The following is an 18,860-nucleotide window of genomic DNA, read 5'->3' as shown; positions in this document are numbered from 1 at the left end:
AGCCATAAACACCTACGTTACTGAGCAGTGTGGCCGTAAGCACTTTATCAGCAAGTTAAAACATACAGTAAACAACTTGTTAACAGGCTTAGATGCAAACTAATCCTACGTTTCTTATGTTTCACACAGTGCTAATTCCCATGTTAAACATATTAGCATGAAGCCATATCTAGTCAGGTCCGTGGGCTATATACAGTATACTGGAACTTTGTAGGTGTCTGGTATTGAGTAACCTAGCTCCTTTCAGTAATTAAAACCTCTTAAAAAGGTGAAAGCCAATGTGCATTTACAGCCAGTCTATGCAAGATTTTCCACTTTAATCTGGCCTACAGTCTTCTCAGTAAAGGGCTTGACATTAAGCTTTTTGAGGTACTTACCCTTAATAGAGATATGGTATTAATTTCATAGTTTGATGGTGTCAGCACTGAGTAAACTGAAGAGCTAACTGGAGGTCAGTAGAGGTAGGCTAAGTGGGTGAGGTATGTGTTTGTGTGTATGTGTGTGTGTGTGTGTGTGTGTGTGTGTGTGTGTGTGTGTGTGTGTGTGTGTGTGTTTTCAAACCTCAATCTTCATGCTCTGCCAGCTCAACAGTCTCTACATGGCGACAACCACATTCTACAATGGCACTCACTACCAGAAAGATTGAAGACAGAGTGTGTCTTTGTTTTGATTTGTATTTGTCATTGATCTTTGGTGGACGACGCTCACTGGACCAGTTAGCGTCCGCTCAGTCTAACCCCAATTTGGAGCAAGGCTAATTAGCCAATTGACTTGTTTGTTCTCAGTCAATAGTTGTCTAAATTAACCACAACACTGGGACAATTTTGTTCGTTTTAATTGCAATGCTTCACGGCAAAGTGCTTGGCTGTAAAGTAATGCGTTTCACAGAACATTAATAATAATGTCTTAAAGTCTTAAAGTGAGTCTTAATAGTCAATATTGGCCCGATGTATCAGTCTAACCCTAATTCAAAGCACTGCGACTCTGGCTCATTCTTCTGTCCAGATTTTCCCAGCCAGGACAGAAAATACAGTCGTCTTCTTAATGTGAGAACGCTGCCGTCCCAAAGATCAGCAAGACACGGTAATGGCTACAACCTAGAGATTCAGGACTCTAATCCATGATGGCATCGAGAGATTCAATCTGGAACTGCTCCACTGGCAATCAAAGAGACGGCTGCCTTGGTGTGTTGGGAGCTTTTATACCCAAATTAGCTAAAATGAACAGTTTTAAAGCAGAAAATGCATCCAGTTCCATTGAAATCCTCCCTAGTCACTGCCTTCATTAGTACTGATGCTGCTCCAGGCTTTTTCTTTTGATGCCATCAGAGGACTTTGGCTGTCTTTTTCCTAGCACTTGGTGACACTTTGTCATATTCACAAACCTGGACTCAACAGTCCAAATGCTTCCCGACCATCTTCACTGTGCCAGCCTGCACGCTAAATGTTTGCTATGACTTACAGCGTGCGACGCTGACTAACAACGATCCCTTCTTTCTCTGGTTCATTTAAACACAAGAGCTAGCAGATCCTGTAAAATATAAGGAGCACTTGTGTAGCAGAGATTTTTCATTTCTGTCACTGGGATAAGGGGATTAGCGGCTTTATCTTTCGATTAAATCAGAAAAAAAAAAAAAATTTCATGTCACGGACCCTCCAAATAGACCCACATTAAACCACTGACACCCATGTGATGAAAGTTTGCCCATATGGGAAGAATTTAGTTGTTTAGTATTTAATTGTAAAACTGTATACACTGTACATGGGGTGATAAGTGGTAAAAACCTAGGATTACAATAGTCACTCTTATACATTCTCAAATTGGGATAATTTGAATTAAATTATAGTGAATTTAAACTATTTGTCATTTTGCTGAGGACTCCCTGGAACCTCCTCCAGGACTCCTGAAGCTCACTTAAGGACCCCGGGGAGGTCCCTGGACCCCAGTTAGAGAACCACTGCATTAAATGGCCAACCAGGGGCTATAATGGTGTGACACTGATTATAGATTGAACACATGGTGGAAATGGCCTGGGAGTAGTGGGTGACAGAGATGCATTTCCCATTTCACTGTGGAAAACACAATGAGGAGTACAATTCTTCCACAGAAAAACATAAAAAGCATTTTAACAATACAAATTTCAAGATATTTAAATACATTTACGCAGAAACAGCAAAAACATATTTCTTGCTGCACTATGTATTGGCAATGAGTCAATTTAACACCAATCTCAAACCAAATAATTAAGTTCAATCATTTGAGAATTTAAGATTTAAAAGGTGCTATGTGTAGCATTTTAGCATCAATAAATCGTTACCACATTAATTTTGATACATTAGCATAATTACCTTAAACAAATGAAACTATTGCCAAGAAGCCTGGCAGCCTCTATCGGCCTCCACACTGCATTTTATATTGTGTGCCATTGAGGCAGATTTGGCGGGAAATCTGCTGGATTGCTTGTTGTTTTTCCCCCCAATGGGAGATTGTTCTGTTCTTCCAGTGAAAACAGAGCTACAGTTTCTAAAGCAAAGCCTTCAGTTTCTGGCAACGGCAGATGCTGGAAGGAGTGACAGGCTGATGGAAAATCACTTCCAACGTGTTGATCCTCTTCAGTAAAGCCAAAGAGAAAACTTTTGACTGAAGAAGCTATATCCTCTTTGCAACGGGAACCAATGGGATTTATGTGAAATGGTTGTAAATTTGAGAAACACTACCACTCAAGATACCACTGGCATGAGATAGAGGCTACTGGACATTGTCTCATTTGTTTAAAGGTGATTATACCAAAGAATCACAATTCATCTGACAATGATATGCCAATGGTTAAAAATGCTACATATAGCACCTTTAACGGATATCTGAAGTATTCTACTTACTGTTTAGCCCATGTTTTACTATTGTTGTATGATTGCATCAGCAATGTAAGTAAATGTTCCCTTTTCATCTTCACAAGGCTTTTCCCATGTTCTCCTTATGGTCTCTTAAGGAATATTTTTGACAGCCAATGTTTGATACTTAGAAAACTAAGAGGATCTAGATATTGACTGTACATGTGACAAGTCTACAAAACAGCACCTATGGAGAGGGAGGGGGATCACTATTTGATCATTTCAAGTTTGGCATTCTCTACTAGAGTGTGTGGTGTATGTGTGAAACCAGCCAACTCTTACTTAACTATTGATCAGCATGAGAAAATGTATCTGGTTGAGTATCCCTGCAGCTGACATTGCTGTTTACATGTTGAATATTTAACAGCTCCTCATGCATTATTCCTGAGGCCAGATTAGCCCTAATCTTTCTCTAGGGTGGATGACTGGCAGGGCCTTTGGCAATGGTCGCCCAGGCTGGTCTTGGGTCAGCTCAGGCTGTGGTGGACTGGGTTTATGAATGGGCCGTGGCAGATAGGACTATAATAAATGGGACTTCTTGGATACACCATACACCATACATCCACTGCCCGGTCTGCCAGGCAATTTAAATTAGTCATTCCAACAATCCTGTACTACTAAACATCACTCCTTCCCTAATGTCTCTAAGCTAAATGAGGATGTAATATATAATGGTTATCCACCCATCCATCCAACTGTCCCACAATCAAACCATCAATGTATCAAATTCATTCACCGGGATTCATCTATTCTCCAACCGATCTATCATTCATCCTCGTCTTCCTCCTCAAATCTGCGGGAGCATGTAGCAGGCAATGGATATCCATCCATCCATCTTCCACCTCCTAGTGGATCCACCCACCCTTAACCCATCCCTTCTCCCTCCTCTCCCTCTCCAGAATGAACATCTAGTGTCTTTGCCTGCCAATGGATATCACTCTATCCACTAGGGATGGGTCAAGAGTCAAGAGAGTATTCGTTCTCAGGGATCAGCACCAACTTTTGTAATTTGGTCGTTAACATTTTTAAAAAATCTGACCATGTTGGATTTTTGTGAGCAAGTTAAAACAAATTCACTTCCAGGTCCTGTAGCTGCACTTTAACTAAGTATGATGGACTTGTCTCTGCTCTTTGCCATAACTGACCTTCTCTGGTGTTCATACCAGGGGACCGAGCCAAGCATTTTCAAAAAAGTATACAGATATTTCTACAAGCCAAGATGGACCTAGCCAAACTACCACAGACACTTGTGCAGTGTGACACATGCCAAACTGAGAACTGAGAGAATCTCTACAATCATTGGCAATATGATTACTTAAGATATACCACCAATGAGTACTTTAGAGAGCAGAAAGTGATTGAAGCGCTGCTTTTTGTCCATAAACTGATTTAGCCTTTGTGAATCTGGCATGCATCAAATATTTGACTATTTGTTTAGACCACGAAATGAATAGTCAACTACAAGAAAATTGACTTATGCACTTCCCCAATATCCACCACTCACATCACACTTACAACAACCATCCAGCCTTCCTCCCTCCCTTACCTGCATGAGCATATAGTAGATGCCAGCCAGGCCGTGGGCAGCGCCAACGTACTGCTTCTTGTGCCATTCATAGAGCAGTGGGCAGCGTTCTGTCTTCTTCTGCTCTGCTGACAGGTTCTTTCCGGACTCTAGAATGGCCGTCACCACCTGAGGACAGGGGAAAGAGGGTTGCTGAAGGTGTCTGAGTGTGTGTTTGTGTGTATAATACTTGGGATTCAGAGCTATACATGTGTGCTGGTACGCTGGCACAATTTGCAGAACCATAGTTTCCCTTACTTGGAGAAATGATTTGGGAATTGCTCTGCCTTCTACTCTGAGGTCATTTCTGACATTTTCAGCTTTAACGTTTTGGTTTTCTCCATTGATGACTGTTGTTTGAACATTCTGCCTGCTTATCCCACAACTAAACCGCATCAATTTTCTAACACCCCAGGCAATCATGCATGCATAGCATAAGCACAACACCCCATAAAACACGTTGCTATATTTACACATGTAAACATTTTTTGTTATATACAGTAACTTACTAATACCACTTCATTAATTCCTACAACACACAATTCTGTGGTTTTCTTCAAATACGGCCGATTTCCATTTTGAGACCCGGATTTCTTCCACACACACACAACAAAATGGAAAACATAGGATCCTACTGTTCTGTTTTATGTTTGTTCTGTTTCAATAATGAGACTGGTGCCAGGGTATTGAGGTGCTTAGTGGTGGAATAATAATGCAAAACTACCATATTGAAGAGGAACAAAATTAAGTACAATCTTCTTCATATCTAGATATGGGGAAATGTAAAATATTTTCAGAGCTTTTCATTTAACTGCCACATCCTCATACAGATTCATGCCAAAAGATCTGACACATTGCATCTCACCTCACCATGCTGTGTGTGTGTGTGTGTGTGTGTCACAGTAGCTCGGGTGATTCAGACGGAATACGAGTTATATGAGATGGCATCCGCACACTGTGGAGATCGCCATAGCTACAGTACTCTGCCTACCATTGCCACCGTCTCGCTCCTCCACCCACTTTACCGATAAAACGCTCAAGAATTCTGCCTTGGAAGTGCTGTCTATTTTGACAATCCCTTAAAAACTGCATATATCATGCATAGTCACTGGTCACTCAACAGCATTGCATAACCCAATTTATTTCTCTCAAGTTTTTGAGACTCAACAATTCATACATTAACTGATATCTTGGTGTTTATGCACATTTCTTGTTTTATATCATGAAACTGCTATACACATTGGAGGGTGCACAGAGCTTAAGGTCTCAATCAGTCCCTTGCTGTATAAGAAAAAAAAAAAAGCAAAGAGTAGGCTATAGAGAGTAATATAATAAAGATATAGGGGATAAGCATCTTCGGCTTTGCTACCAAGAATCTTACAGAGTTAAGAATCTTTGTATTGAGCGGATTGCCACAGGTATACAGTCCAATGCGAGGGTATGAGATGAAACTTTTATTATCCACTAGAAAAGCCGAAGGCCCAAGCCACTAGACGGCGAGGTTTAAAATTTTAAATTTCTCCAGCATTGTAAATGCAATGCGCTGTATGAATTTCTCTCCCTCTCGTCCTCCAGCAAGCTATTCCAACTGTTAGACGGCCTTTGCATTCCAAGCACTGCATGGTGGAAATCTGGAGTAACAGAAATTTGTCGTCACAAACCGCATCAAAGGTATTTCAGTCCATGTCTCAGTATCCAACATCAGTCAACGTCAGTGCCATTAACTAGTTTGTTATTATGTGAATTTGAGTCATACCCGGGGACACAGAATAAACACACAGAAAGTAACACATAGAATAAACCAATTTTTACTGCAATGGTCTCATTTTTCTACAGCCATTATACTATTCTATCAAAATATTAGCTTTAAGTGCAAACAGGCAGGGGTCATACTGGTCAATGAAATGTAGAGAAGTGACAGTTAAAGGCAGAGACGGTGAATAGGCTATATGAATACAAATGCACGCATGGTGAAAAGGTTAACCGAGCCCCATCAACACACATCACTGACTTCCATAATGAAAAAAGCGCGGTGGAAAGGCAACAGAAAGCCAAGCAAGCCCTGAGAGTAGCAGCATAGCTGAGAAGGTCAGCCGTTGAACTCGATGGGAAAACAGCATAGAATGGCCTAGAGCAGTGATTCTCAACAATTTTCATATCAAGGACCCCTAATTTAGTCCACATTAGGGCCACGGACACCCATTTGATGAGATTTTGTCTCTGAGAATATTTTTATTCTTAGATACGATTTTGTTCAGAACTCCATGACTATCTGTATTATAGGTAGAGAGATAACAGAGAAACTATGATCAAAACAGTCATTCTTCTACATTCTCTAATTGTGTTATCTTCTTGTAAATGAGATAATATTGAAGTTTAACAATTCATCAATTTGCTGGGGACCCCCTGGAACCCCCCGGTGGTCCCCAGACCCCACGTTGAGAACCAGTGGCCTAGAACCTACAGCAAGCCAGAGATGGAGCCCGCATATTTGCGGGTGCCCTCGTTTTAAAAAGGCACCCAGTATCCTCCTGGTCATGTGACAGGCAGACGCTGGCAAGGATGGAGCGTACTGCCATAATGGAGGGCGGGTACAAACCAACTATCGAGCATGATAGATGGAGTGAGAAGAGAAGAGAGTTAATCTTAGATAGCCTATAACTTTACCCATTCTCAGAATCGGTTCCTAGTTTACATGCGCGCCCCAATAGAACGGCAGCATCAATTGCGAATATTTGCCTGGCTTTCTTATGAGCTCTTCAAAAAAAACATGTGTCTAATAAGATTTTTACTGTTCCCATAGCACAAACTGACCATAACATACATTGGTACATTGGTTTTACTGGTCAGATTATAGGTTTCTGTGTTTGTTGTTTGGTTTTACTGGTCAGATTGTGGGTTTCTGTGTTGTTGGATGGTTTTACTGGTCGGATTATAGGCTTCTGTGTTGTTGTTGTTGGCTGGCTTTAATGGTCTGATTGTGTGTGTGTGTGTTTGTATACGGGGGGGTGGGGAGTGGGGGGGTAGAGCTGAGTCAGCAGTTTTTGTTGTCCCCATTCAAGACAGGCACGGCAAGAGAAAGGGATGAAAAAAAGAGAGAGTGAAAAGAGAGAGAGAGAGAGAGTGCTCTGCAGCAGCGACCCCTCCCTCATGACAGGGCGTATTTACAGCCTGATGTTCATTTACCGGTCCCCTCTCTCCTATAGATCCATACTAATCTATACCTCCATCCTTGGCTCCCTTCTTTTTTTCCTACAGAAGCTAGGCCCTCGCTCAATTTACATTTTACAGGACGGCGCTCGCTTTAAAGCATTTTAACATATTCACACACACACATTAGCCTTCCTAAGCTGCCCTATACATTTTAGTGACATACCCCTCCTTGTTAAGAAAGGCACCGCCCACCCACACATCACCTACCCACCCACCCACCCACCCACCCACCCACACACACAAGCTATCAACCGTCTCTCCCAGCGGGACAAGCAATGTAATTTAGTGGGAATTAATTTGTTTGCAGGGCAAATTAATCACCACTGCAAATAAATTGGAGCCTGTGGGCTTCGGCACGGAGAGGATGAAAAACTGAAAATGGCTGAATGTAGTCTGCCAGCTCTGGCTGTGACTGGCCCACTGGACCCACAGCTAACCACACTTTATTAGAAAAACTTGCAAATAATGCATTTGCATTTGCACGAGGCTGCGGTTTCAAAACAAAATCCATCTAAAGAATGACAGAGATACAGAGAGAGTGACTTGACTGTTTCATTGTCGGGGCTGTCAGTATGTGCTGACTTATGCAGTAGCTGGGGCTTGGAGAGCAGCCTACTGATACGTGACCTCGTGTAGTTTTAGAGTCCATTTTAAAAGCAATTCACAGCAGGGTTAGACCGATATATCAGCGTGTCAGCGCATTGGGCTGATACTGGCCTTTTCCTGAGGATCAGATGTGGGCCAATTAGTATCGTCCACCTCTGATATGTTATGCAGTTTGATTGATTATATATTTATTGTAGAACTGATCAATACTACACTGTTTGTCAAGTGGAATTGAATTGATTCTAATGTGACATTTTGATCAGATTCCACAAAAGAATGTAGGAATACGTTTATTATTGTCATTATCTTGGGTTTCAATGGAGGGTTTTAGTGTCCCATGATGGTCTAAATGCTGTTTCAGAGACTTTTTCACCCTGAAAAGAACAGAATTCTGGGGGAAACAGTGAATATGTGTAATTTCTTTAATTTTTGGCATGAAAATTGTCAAATTTAAGATAAGGAATATCAGTAAAAAATTGTTATCGATGTTCAAAATGCCAGGTCAGTTGAACCCTAATCCACAACAGTCCAACAAAAAGTATTTTTGTTTAATTTAGTTTTATAGAATGGGACTGTGGAGGACTCGGTCTCTCCATCTTAGCTGATATGTCAGTCAAATGCAGAGCACAACGAAGCACGGCAGATAGGGGCTTAACTAACAAGAGGAAAATGCAGCGTACATTCAGTTATGTAGACGTGCTGGAAAACACACAGACACATCAACCATATTTTCATTTTCCCCCAAATTGGAGCTGTCACACACCAGAGCTGCCTGGGTTAAACCCAAACACTGTATAAACAATCTGCTGTTCGACCCAAATCCTCCAAAACAAAACCCTGAGCCGAAGCACTTTCTCCTTGGAGTTCTGAGCCCCTGTGTCGCAGAGCTGTCAGTCACAGAAGAATAGCAGAAAACAATGTTTAATAGGCTAAACAAACACGCGTGTACTATAGGCAGGGGAGTTGAAGAGTGAAAACCCTGTCAGGAAACCTTGCCGTGGAGAAAGTCGAGGCAAGAACTCCACAGACGGAGCAAGAAACCAAGCCGGGAGGCCGAGAAGCCGAGAAATAAACTCCAAATGGCACCCTGGAGCAAAGCCACCATTTACTAAAGCCTGCAGGGTGCTGCTGTGCGGCTGCACTGATGACAGGTATTTCAGTACAGATGATAGACTGATAAATAGCAGTGCAGTGCTTTAAAGCTCCACATGACTTTAGTCCTCTATTGGTCATAATAACACTCCTATTCGATAAGCCTGAAGACAACACTGGCCGTATGTCAACCCACTTCTGCTTCTTTCTTTATAAGCCCTGCTGAGAGTGCGTGTGTGTGTGTGTGTGTATGCGCCTTTGCCTGGCACTTTACCAAAGGGGGACAGCTGGTCCCGCAGTTTCCTGCAACACTGATTGCAGGAGTGTGTGTGCTTGTGCTTAAGTAAATAGTCAAAAAAGAGAGTCGAGGGATTATTATCTGCTGTGTGTGTGTGTGTGTGTGTGTGTGCCCTTTACCCTGGTGCTACCCCACTCTTGTCCCTGCTTGGTGTGTAACAGATGGTTATTACACTAGTCTTACAGAGAAAAATGTTGCCTGTCATTTGAAGATGCTTTCTAAGCTCAGTTTAACTCTTCTACTATAAGGGGAAAGCAGCAGCAAAGCTGGAACATACACACACATAAATATACACGCACGTATTTGAAAATATGTAATCTTATGTGTATTTGTATGTGTATAAACATTGGGGTTAGATCGATATGTTTGCCGATATATGGGGTCGATATTAGCCTTGTTCTTAAAAATCAGATATGGTCCAGTCAGTGTGGTCCACCTCTGATATGATGGCGGTTCCTCCCTGACCACAGCTAGTCAATATGTTTTATTATTATTATTTTATGTCTCACCAGAGAAATCATTCCAGTGTGGCGTGGGCGAAATTTACTCAGAGCCCTGTCCCGCCCTGCCTTAAGGAGTTGCTAAGCACCTAAAAATATTCCATCAGTATGGCGTTCACTGCAGAGTTTTAGTGTCCCATGATGGTCTAAATGCTGTTTCAGAGGCTTCTCCACCCTGACAAGAATACAATTCTGGGGAGAACACTGAATACTTGGAATAATATTTTGACTTTTTTGTTGTTTTGTTGTGTGTGGCATATGGCCAACAGCATTGAACATACAATGTACTCATGGTGCTTTGCGGACCTCCAGAAAAAATGAATACAGTGATGCTGAGGGTGACCATCAGAATTCATAGTATTCCCATAATGTCACATGCATTTCCTACCAATATGGTGCTTTACCATATATACAGTTTACCCCTATTTTGATGGAACATAGCTAATGAAAGTTCTGGAACCATAAGACCGTGATCAGACCCTTTTTTCGCAGCCCAAATGCAAAGCTCAGCTGTGAGCATTGCTAGTAACGGAGAAAGCAAGAGCTCAAGCAACGTTGCATCATTCTCACTGCTATGCAGCACAAAGTTTGACAACTTGCAAACTAATTAGCGATAGCTAGCCAACCTGAAGTAACAAGGGGGATAATGTTGTTGGACCACAGAAAGTTAGCTATTGCTGTGCTTGTTCTTGAAGAAGAGGAGGAGTCCATTCTGAAGTGGAGGATGTGGGTACATGACAGGTTTATCATCTCGTCCAAGAGTCTAGAGCCCAAAACGTATATAATAACTGGAATTGAGATATTTGAATACCTTTTGGACTAAAGTTCAATGTCTAGCCACATTGGGCATTAAGTCTATGCGGCATAAGATACAAGAGATAGCTGTTAGAGGCAAGATCCAAACAGAGGGTCAGCTGATTTATGATCTAACTGCTTCCAATAATAGCCTGTCTGTAAGCAGCCATTACTAGAAATTTTATGATCTCTGTAAATGGACTTAATGCATCGCTCATGCAGCACTTGGTGTTTCATTTTCTCCATTTGCCTATAAACCTTGATGCATAGTAAATACGTTCTGTTCTATTGTACCTGTAAGCAGCCTATCTAATCCAATTGGTCTATATGCACATCATCATTATCAGTATCTCTGCTCTCTTCAGGTGCCAGGCCTGGAAGGAATTATCCCCCTCCAGGGCTCGTGTGCATGTTATAGCAAACTGTAGCCTAATTTGAATGGTGCAAATCGAGGCCATTCTCAATTTTAATACGAGAATTACTAGGACCTGCAAGAAGATCGGTTTCCCCTTCTTCATCTCTACCCAGGGTGCATGCATTTGTCTCTATTGGCGCATTATATGTGTGTGTTTGCAACATGCTCGCACGATTAGGACAAACCTCTAGTCCGTTGCTTTGGTCTCAATCAGGGGACCGGTTGTTACTATGCTGTATTTACGCAATGGTTCGGTTGCGTTTCGCACAGCAAAATTTCAAGTGAACCATAATATCAAGAAAAGCCACGTGGAACCAATGATTTCATGCATTGGTCAGAAATGTGGTTTGGGAAAGGAAAGGACTTTCTTCTAGGGTAAACCAACATGGAACATCAGCTAAGTTTGTGGATCATCACATTTGCAGTCATTCTTTGGTTCATATACTAGTCTGTGGCATGTGAGCAGAATGCTGAATCTGTAGACAACATCTTGAAAACAATGTATTTGCTTCACTTGATTGGAAAAAGAGAAGGCGCTGCCTCCAAAGGCAGGCTTTAATGAGTGTACTGAAGAGCGTACTGAAGAGGTTCAGCCATCGTTGGTGAGTCCAGCTTTCTCTGGACAGAGTGCTCACTCACTGCTGTTGAGGAGACACTTTTGCACTTCACTCTTAAGTTTCAATTCATCCCTTCCTGTGCGGTGAGAAGATTTACTGCCAATTACCAAACCCATCATTAAAATGATAATAATTTGGGAAAATAGGGCGAGTCTATGGACTCTCGATTAGTGGGGATAGGACACTCTCTCTGTTGCAGCACCACTTTATGAGTTAGAAGGATAAGATGGGTGTATTTTTACATAAAAATCTTGCCTAGTGCAGCTGTAACCCATAACTCCCGGCGTGTTTAGCTACTTAAATGCACAGTCCTTCCTGTGTTTGGGTAGGATCGTTGGTGAGTCTTGTTCTCCCTCAAAAAAACACTCCCTCTCAACAGGGACTAGGTCTCATATGGCCAAACCCAACGAAGGGGAAAACACTCCAGGGTACACAGTAACTGTTCTAAATCAACTAGATGTGAAAACGCCTGCTGTGTGCGCGTGCATGTGCGAGTCACCTTGCCGATGGTGCTCTCATCCACGGTGTCGGCTCCCATCTCCTTGTTGACGTACAGCAGGGCGTAGAGGTAGCCGGACCGGCCGTACAGCAGCTCATCTGGCATCTCCGAGTCTGGACTCAGCACCGCCCGCTGGAGCTGGAGGAGCCTGGGACATAGGTTCGCACTCAAAAACAGACTTCGTAGACTAAATTGGTTCCAACATCTTTTAGTAAATATGGAGCAGGGGAGGAAAAAGGACACGTTTCGGACCTAGGCCTTCCTTCAGTGTGTCATGATGTTGTCTTGCATGGGTCAGACTTTTTAAACGCAGCAGGTGTGATTGAACCAATTAAGTGATTATGGACAAAGAATTGTTTTCGCTCTCTAGCATTTAACCGATACTGATTGGATTGAAGCAGCTGAGAGCCAAGACTTTGTGCTGATACAAAATTAAATTTGTGTCAACATGTAACTGAATGTCAACATGCATTTTCCTCTGTTAGACTATCATCTAAGAAACCAAGAACTAAGAAACCAAGAACCAAGACTATCATCTAAGAAACCAAGAACCTTTCACAACTAAATTAAAAAAACAGTTCTATTAAACTGAAGATAGAGGGATACCCTATGGATATGAAGGGACTGGATTGATAAAGGCATCCTCAACATTAGTGACCTTTAAGAGAAGGAAAGTCTTAAATCATTTGCTACCCTACACCAACAATTTAATTTAGCCAAGGGCCGATATTGGAGATATTTACAATTAAGACATCTTCTCGGGAGTGTTTTTGGGTAATCTCAGAATTCCCTTCAAGGTATTGATCTGCTCCACAAAGTTCTCACCATTTTTGGCAAAGGTCATGATAGATAGATTTCTTCTGCTCTTAAATTAGTCTGGGATATATATATACATATACATATATATATATATATATATATATATATATATATATATATATATATATATATATACATATATATATATATATATATCTTTAGAGAAGAAGGAATGGGATTGCATCTGTGGGATTTCCAAGAGGGTAAAACTAGGCTTGTACAATTTAAAATTCGTTTTTACTGGACCCCATCTAGATTATTTAGATTAGGTCTTAAAGATACTGCACTATGCTGGAGATGTCAAGAAGGGGAAGGTAGCTTGGTTCATGTACTATGGTCGTGTCCAAAAATTCAGGATCCATGGCCATATTATAGCTATTATGAGCACAGGAAAAGAACTTTGCCCAAGCTTGTATATTCTTGGAGACCCTCACACATTGCAACGTTTTTCAGAGCAAGAGAGTGACTGGATAAAAACTGCAATTATGTTAGGCAAACTGGTAATTATGAGGGGGTGGAAAGAGGCAGGGGGCCCTTCCATCTCAGAATGGTTTACTGAAATTAGACAGTAGCGGCATATGAAAAGATTTCATATAATATGTTGGGAAGGGTAAATATTTGAGTAAAGCGGTAAATAAAATTCTAGAATTTATATTGTACCTGAAGAAGTAATTAAGGTGTAATAATCAATGACAATGTCTGATCAATCACGTGTGAAGTTATGCTTGTGTATACATGCATACACTAATATCTGTATCCATGTACAGTGTGCTTGTTGGTGTGTCCGTGTCTCTATGCCTGTGCACATACATAAACAACTAGGTGTGCGTGTGTGTACATGTGTGTACTGTATGCATGGTTATATATGCAATCAGTTGGACTAATTATTTGGGATGGATATTGTATTTGGCATACTATATACGTATATCAATCAATATTGCTGATGTCTACTGCATGAAGATATTGTATGTATGCATGTATGTGGGTCCGCGGTTTCTTTTTTATTGTTTTTTTCTCCTTAAATAAATGTTTTTTTTTATATGCATTTATTTTGTTTTTATTATATTATGTATCATGACGTTTCTTCTAGTATTATTGTATTAAAAACAAAAATATTAATTAAAAAAAAGTTCAACTGAATACACACTGTATTGCACTGTACAGTACATTTTCTTGTCATTTGTTTATTTCTGACTGCTGTGGATTAGGGTTCGACCACCATGGCTTTTTGAAAGCTGATATAGATGTTTTGATCAGATATTCAATCTCGTTAAAATTGATCATGTTCATGCAAAAAATATCAATATCAGCCTTCAAAAACTCATATCGGTTGAAACCCTCTCACAATGTTAGATGTGACACCCCCCCCCACCCCCACCCCGAACCCCCAGCCACCTACTTGGTCAGGCACTCCTTGCTGTCGGCGGGGTTGTTCAGCCTGTGGTAGACCACGGCGGCCACCGCCAGCGGCCCAGCGTCACCGCACAGGAAAGTGACTTTGCGGCCATTCAGGTTCCTCAGGGTCCTTTTCACGTAGTCCAGCGCTCTCTGCAGGTGGGACGCCTCTTGGGACAGCCGGTGCAACTGCAGATACAACAGGGAAATGCCTGTAGAGAGAGTGAAAAGAGAAGGCAAGATGTACTGTATGTAGAGGCAGTGTAAGTAATTAGTTATTCCACTTCTTTGGTGGTTCCCCGTGTCATGAGGGTCAAATGACCTCATCTGATAATTTGCATATAGTTGCCTCAGCCATACTAATTTCAGGTTGTCTGCAAGTTTAAAAAAGGTAAATCCAATACTTTTGAGACCTTTTAATGCCAATTAGAATGAAATATAAGACAAATGTTACCACTGAAATGAACAAAAAAACTGTTCTGTTCAGAGTGGGCTGACTTTTCACAGAATAGCGCACCAAGAAGGCTGTATTTAGCCGTTTTCAAGGACTTTCGAAGCATATTCAAGACATTTTAAGAACTTTTCCAACCACTGATCTACTTAACATAATGAAAAACTATATTTCAGTCAAATTGTCTGACAGACAGTAAAAGGCAGACCTGTCCAGCCAGTGTAAGTGGAGAAGTCATGGGGGTCGGCGGTCTTCAGGCCCTCCTCCATCTGCTGGAGGAGATCTTTGATCTTATTCTGGACTTTCTTCTGGAATGCAGCGCTCACCTGTGGAGGAAAGATAGTGAATTTATTAACCCCAGTCAAAGCATTACAATAGAATATTCATTAAAGGAAAAATCCACCCTTGTATACTGTTACACTGTTAGATATGGATAGGAGTTATTTTGTGATGAAGTGTTGTAATTTACTTTTTTGGTGTACCCACTTTCCCTCAACCTACCTTGTCTACTTCTACTTCAGTTATTCTTATGATTGCCTACGTTTCCCAGAATGCCTTTCGACAATGTCTAGAGAAGGGGCGTGAACTTGTTGCTTTCAATCAAAGGTTGGCAGGCATATAAATATAGTGAAAAATGGTGAGTCTGGAAAGAAGTCCTTGCTCTTTGATTCTGAGGGACTGCCACCAAAACCTGACGTTAACCACTATTAAAAAAATCCTGCGGGAATAGGAAAAATACACCACCAAACAACAAAAAATACACAAATATAAGGTGTGAGGTAACTATGGCATTTAGTCTACAGGCAGAAGAATTGAACAGTTACAAGCAGCGTGCCAGATTTTGCTTAAAACAGAGAATTGCTCACCCGAGGTGCAGAACAGACACTAACACACACACACACACACACACACATACAAACACACACACACCTTTAACCTTTTTTGTACACATCACGCCATCCCCGGAGCCCTTTTCTCACAGAGAGAAACTGGCAGAAAAAAAAACAAACCTGGCAACCTGAGGGAAAACATAAGTAATGCTGCAGCTGCTAATTTGGGCTGTTCAGGTCTGCTGCAAAGACTGCTGCTTTCTCTGCTCTTTTGCTCTACTGGTTTGAGACAGCAAGGCAGACTGGGTCAGCACGGCTAGAGATCTCAGAGTGACTCTCTGTTCTCTACTCTGGATTCATGGCATTCAAATGACATGACAGAAATACAATCCAGTTACTACCTAGGTAGCTAAGAGCACACCTACAGCTTTGGTCTGAGCCATAGTGGAAAAGTTTACTTTGATGCACTTTTGTATTTGGTTCTTTAGGTACAAACTGCCCAATTACAAGCGACCCAGGGCTTGTATACAAAAGTCACATGGACTCACAAATAGCCTGTTTATTGGACAGACTTTTGGTAACTTGTCATCCCGCCAGGATGGAGATGTTAGTGTTGGTGAGGGGGAGTCAAAATCTGATTCCAGTCCCTGTAACTTTAGCTCGGCATGATGGACTTGTCTGTGCTCTTTTCTGCAATTTCCTTTCTCTGGTGCTCATAGCAGTTAAGAACACATGAAGAAATAGCCGAATATGACCATCAGTCCAGACTGCAGCTTGCTCTCGCTTCACTTTCCAAACATGAGGAACTGCTGGCTATCAGATGTGTCAGCATGCATCTCCTTATACCCAAAAAACCTTGCATTTTGACATACTCTGTTTGGACTGCTTGTTAGCAACGCAAGGCTAGCAATGGGAGCTCGCCATTTCAACCGACAGCTGACTAGGGAGCCAATATTGTCTGTGGGTCCAAGTATTAGGCTATAGGTACAGTATGTATGAGACAAATTATATATAGATCCAAAATCACTGAACTTATCCTTTAACTGATGCTATGATACAATGAAATTGCAGCAAATTTCACTTTACCAAAGAGATATGAGCTGTCAGAGAGGGGGAAAAAAAGAGCTTGGGCAGTGCCATTGTAAGCCCTGAAACCTTGGACTTGGGTCTTTCAGACTCTCAGATTTTGGTGTTCAGGGGCAGCAGTAGCCTTGTGGTCAGAGCAACACACCAGAGCCTCCATAGCGACACTCCACAGAAGCAGCAAATGGAGAAACACCAATAAGCGTACAATGTGGAGAAGCAGCAGTCAGCCAGACTGATTCCCAGACAGAGATACCAGACTGTTAATGTCACCTGTACAGATGTTACACTACTGTCGTCTACAGCTAGCACTATACTGCTACCAACGACTTGATCCAATGGGCAAAAAAACGTTTTATTCAAAATGGGTTGAGTGAGTCAATGTGCTTCCTGTCTTATTCCAGGAAGTCATCAAGAGTTGCCACTCTGACTGTACCAGGACTGGAAAGCCTAATAATTATTCAGATATAGGCCAGTAAGTTACAACCCAAGCCCTTCATCATTGTGATTCATTTCATGAAATGCACTGTGTTAATTAGGTTATTTTCACAAGGCCCAAGGCCCTATTTACCCTTTACAGATTTGTCCAATAGGGTCGGCCGCCACTAGGCTTCAAAGCCGTATTTGATCATGGCTGTGGAGTTAATTTATCCTCTAGAGGCTCCCTTCACATTCAGCCTATATAGAGCGCACTGTATGACCAGTAGGCCTAGAAAGCTTCCTGACTCAACGCACCAAGAGAGATTTCACTGCCGAGGAGTATCGGCAACTCTCGCCAGCCTCCTCCTCAAACAAACACAGTTGGGAGTCTGGGACTGCACAAGGCGGGTGTAGAGTATTTGTTGGGCTCAGGGCCAATTTACTCCTACCCACCAACCTGATAAATTAAGTGGAGCAGCTTGGAGAATAGGCTGAGATTCGTCAGCGCCGGCCAATCTCTGCTGCTGCTGAAACCCAGTCATGTGGAGAGAGTTTTTCTCCAGCCGGTATCAGACTGCATCTTCTTCGCCATTTTCCTCAATGTATGATAATCAGAGATGTAGTGGAGGGTAAACCCACCTAAATCAGTTTACCCACCCGTTTAGACTGACATCAATTTCATAGTATAAAACTGTATAAAACTGACTTAAGTCATATGATAGTGTATTTTAAGGAAACAATTAATGCTATTCTGAAAACAATTGATTTTTATTTATATTGGTAGTTGCCTTCTCATAGGTCATAGTTTACCCTCCTATTTCTTTACCACTACATCACTGGTGATAATAAGATCTGGCCATTTTGTATCGTTTTCCCTCAGAAAACACTGCCACCATTAAAAATGCATGTTCTACAGTCTAGTGAGTCTACACTCCTCTCCAAATCAAACATTCAGTACTGGCGTGAGAGCCAAGGTAATTATAGTAAACTAAAACTACCACTAAGATGAAAACTAGGTTAAAAAATATTGTTAACTGAAATTTTAAAAAAAAGACGACCACTTTGTGACAAAACGAACAGAACTAAAACTAGGCCTATCTTGTCTCCTTATAAAACTAACTAATAATATGGAAATACTAGGGGTGGGACAAAATATCGATATTGGAATATGTCGTCATACTTCCTCTTGCGATACGTTATCGATACACTGGCGCCAAATAACGATATTTTTATTAAAACATGCAGGCGCTCTTAACGGATTCCCCCGCATTAAGCCTGTTACCATTTTGACTTACCAGAGTCACTATTTCAGGACTCCTCGTGGTGGCGCTTATCAAATGAATGAGGGTAAAGTCAACGGAAGTTAACTAAC

The 18,860-nt window shown here is 41.6% G+C and overlaps 1 protein-coding gene across 1 annotated transcript in view; it reads right to left on the bottom strand.

Annotated features, from left to right (window-relative positions):
* lancl2 (LanC lantibiotic synthetase component C-like 2 (bacterial)) overlaps positions 1–18,860 on the bottom strand; it is a 40,545-nt gene that overhangs the window by 12,984 nt on the left and 8,701 nt on the right. The window contains exons 2-5 of the mRNA XM_078291483.1: positions 15,364–15,481; positions 14,709–14,916; positions 12,491–12,638; positions 4,438–4,584 (exon numbers count right to left, since the gene is read on the bottom strand). Of these exons, the coding sequence (XP_078147609.1) occupies positions 4,438–4,584; positions 12,491–12,638; positions 14,709–14,916; positions 15,364–15,481 (621 nt within the window). The remainder of the gene's footprint in view (positions 1–4,437; positions 4,585–12,490; positions 12,639–14,708; positions 14,917–15,363; positions 15,482–18,860) is intronic.

This window comes from Centroberyx gerrardi, chromosome 22, assembly GCF_048128805.1.
Source record: "Centroberyx gerrardi isolate f3 chromosome 22, fCenGer3.hap1.cur.20231027, whole genome shotgun sequence".
NCBI lineage: Eukaryota > Metazoa > Chordata > Actinopteri > Beryciformes > Berycidae > Centroberyx > Centroberyx gerrardi.
Note: the sequence above shows the minus strand (reverse complement) of the source record. Positions and strands in the feature narration are given on the sequence as shown.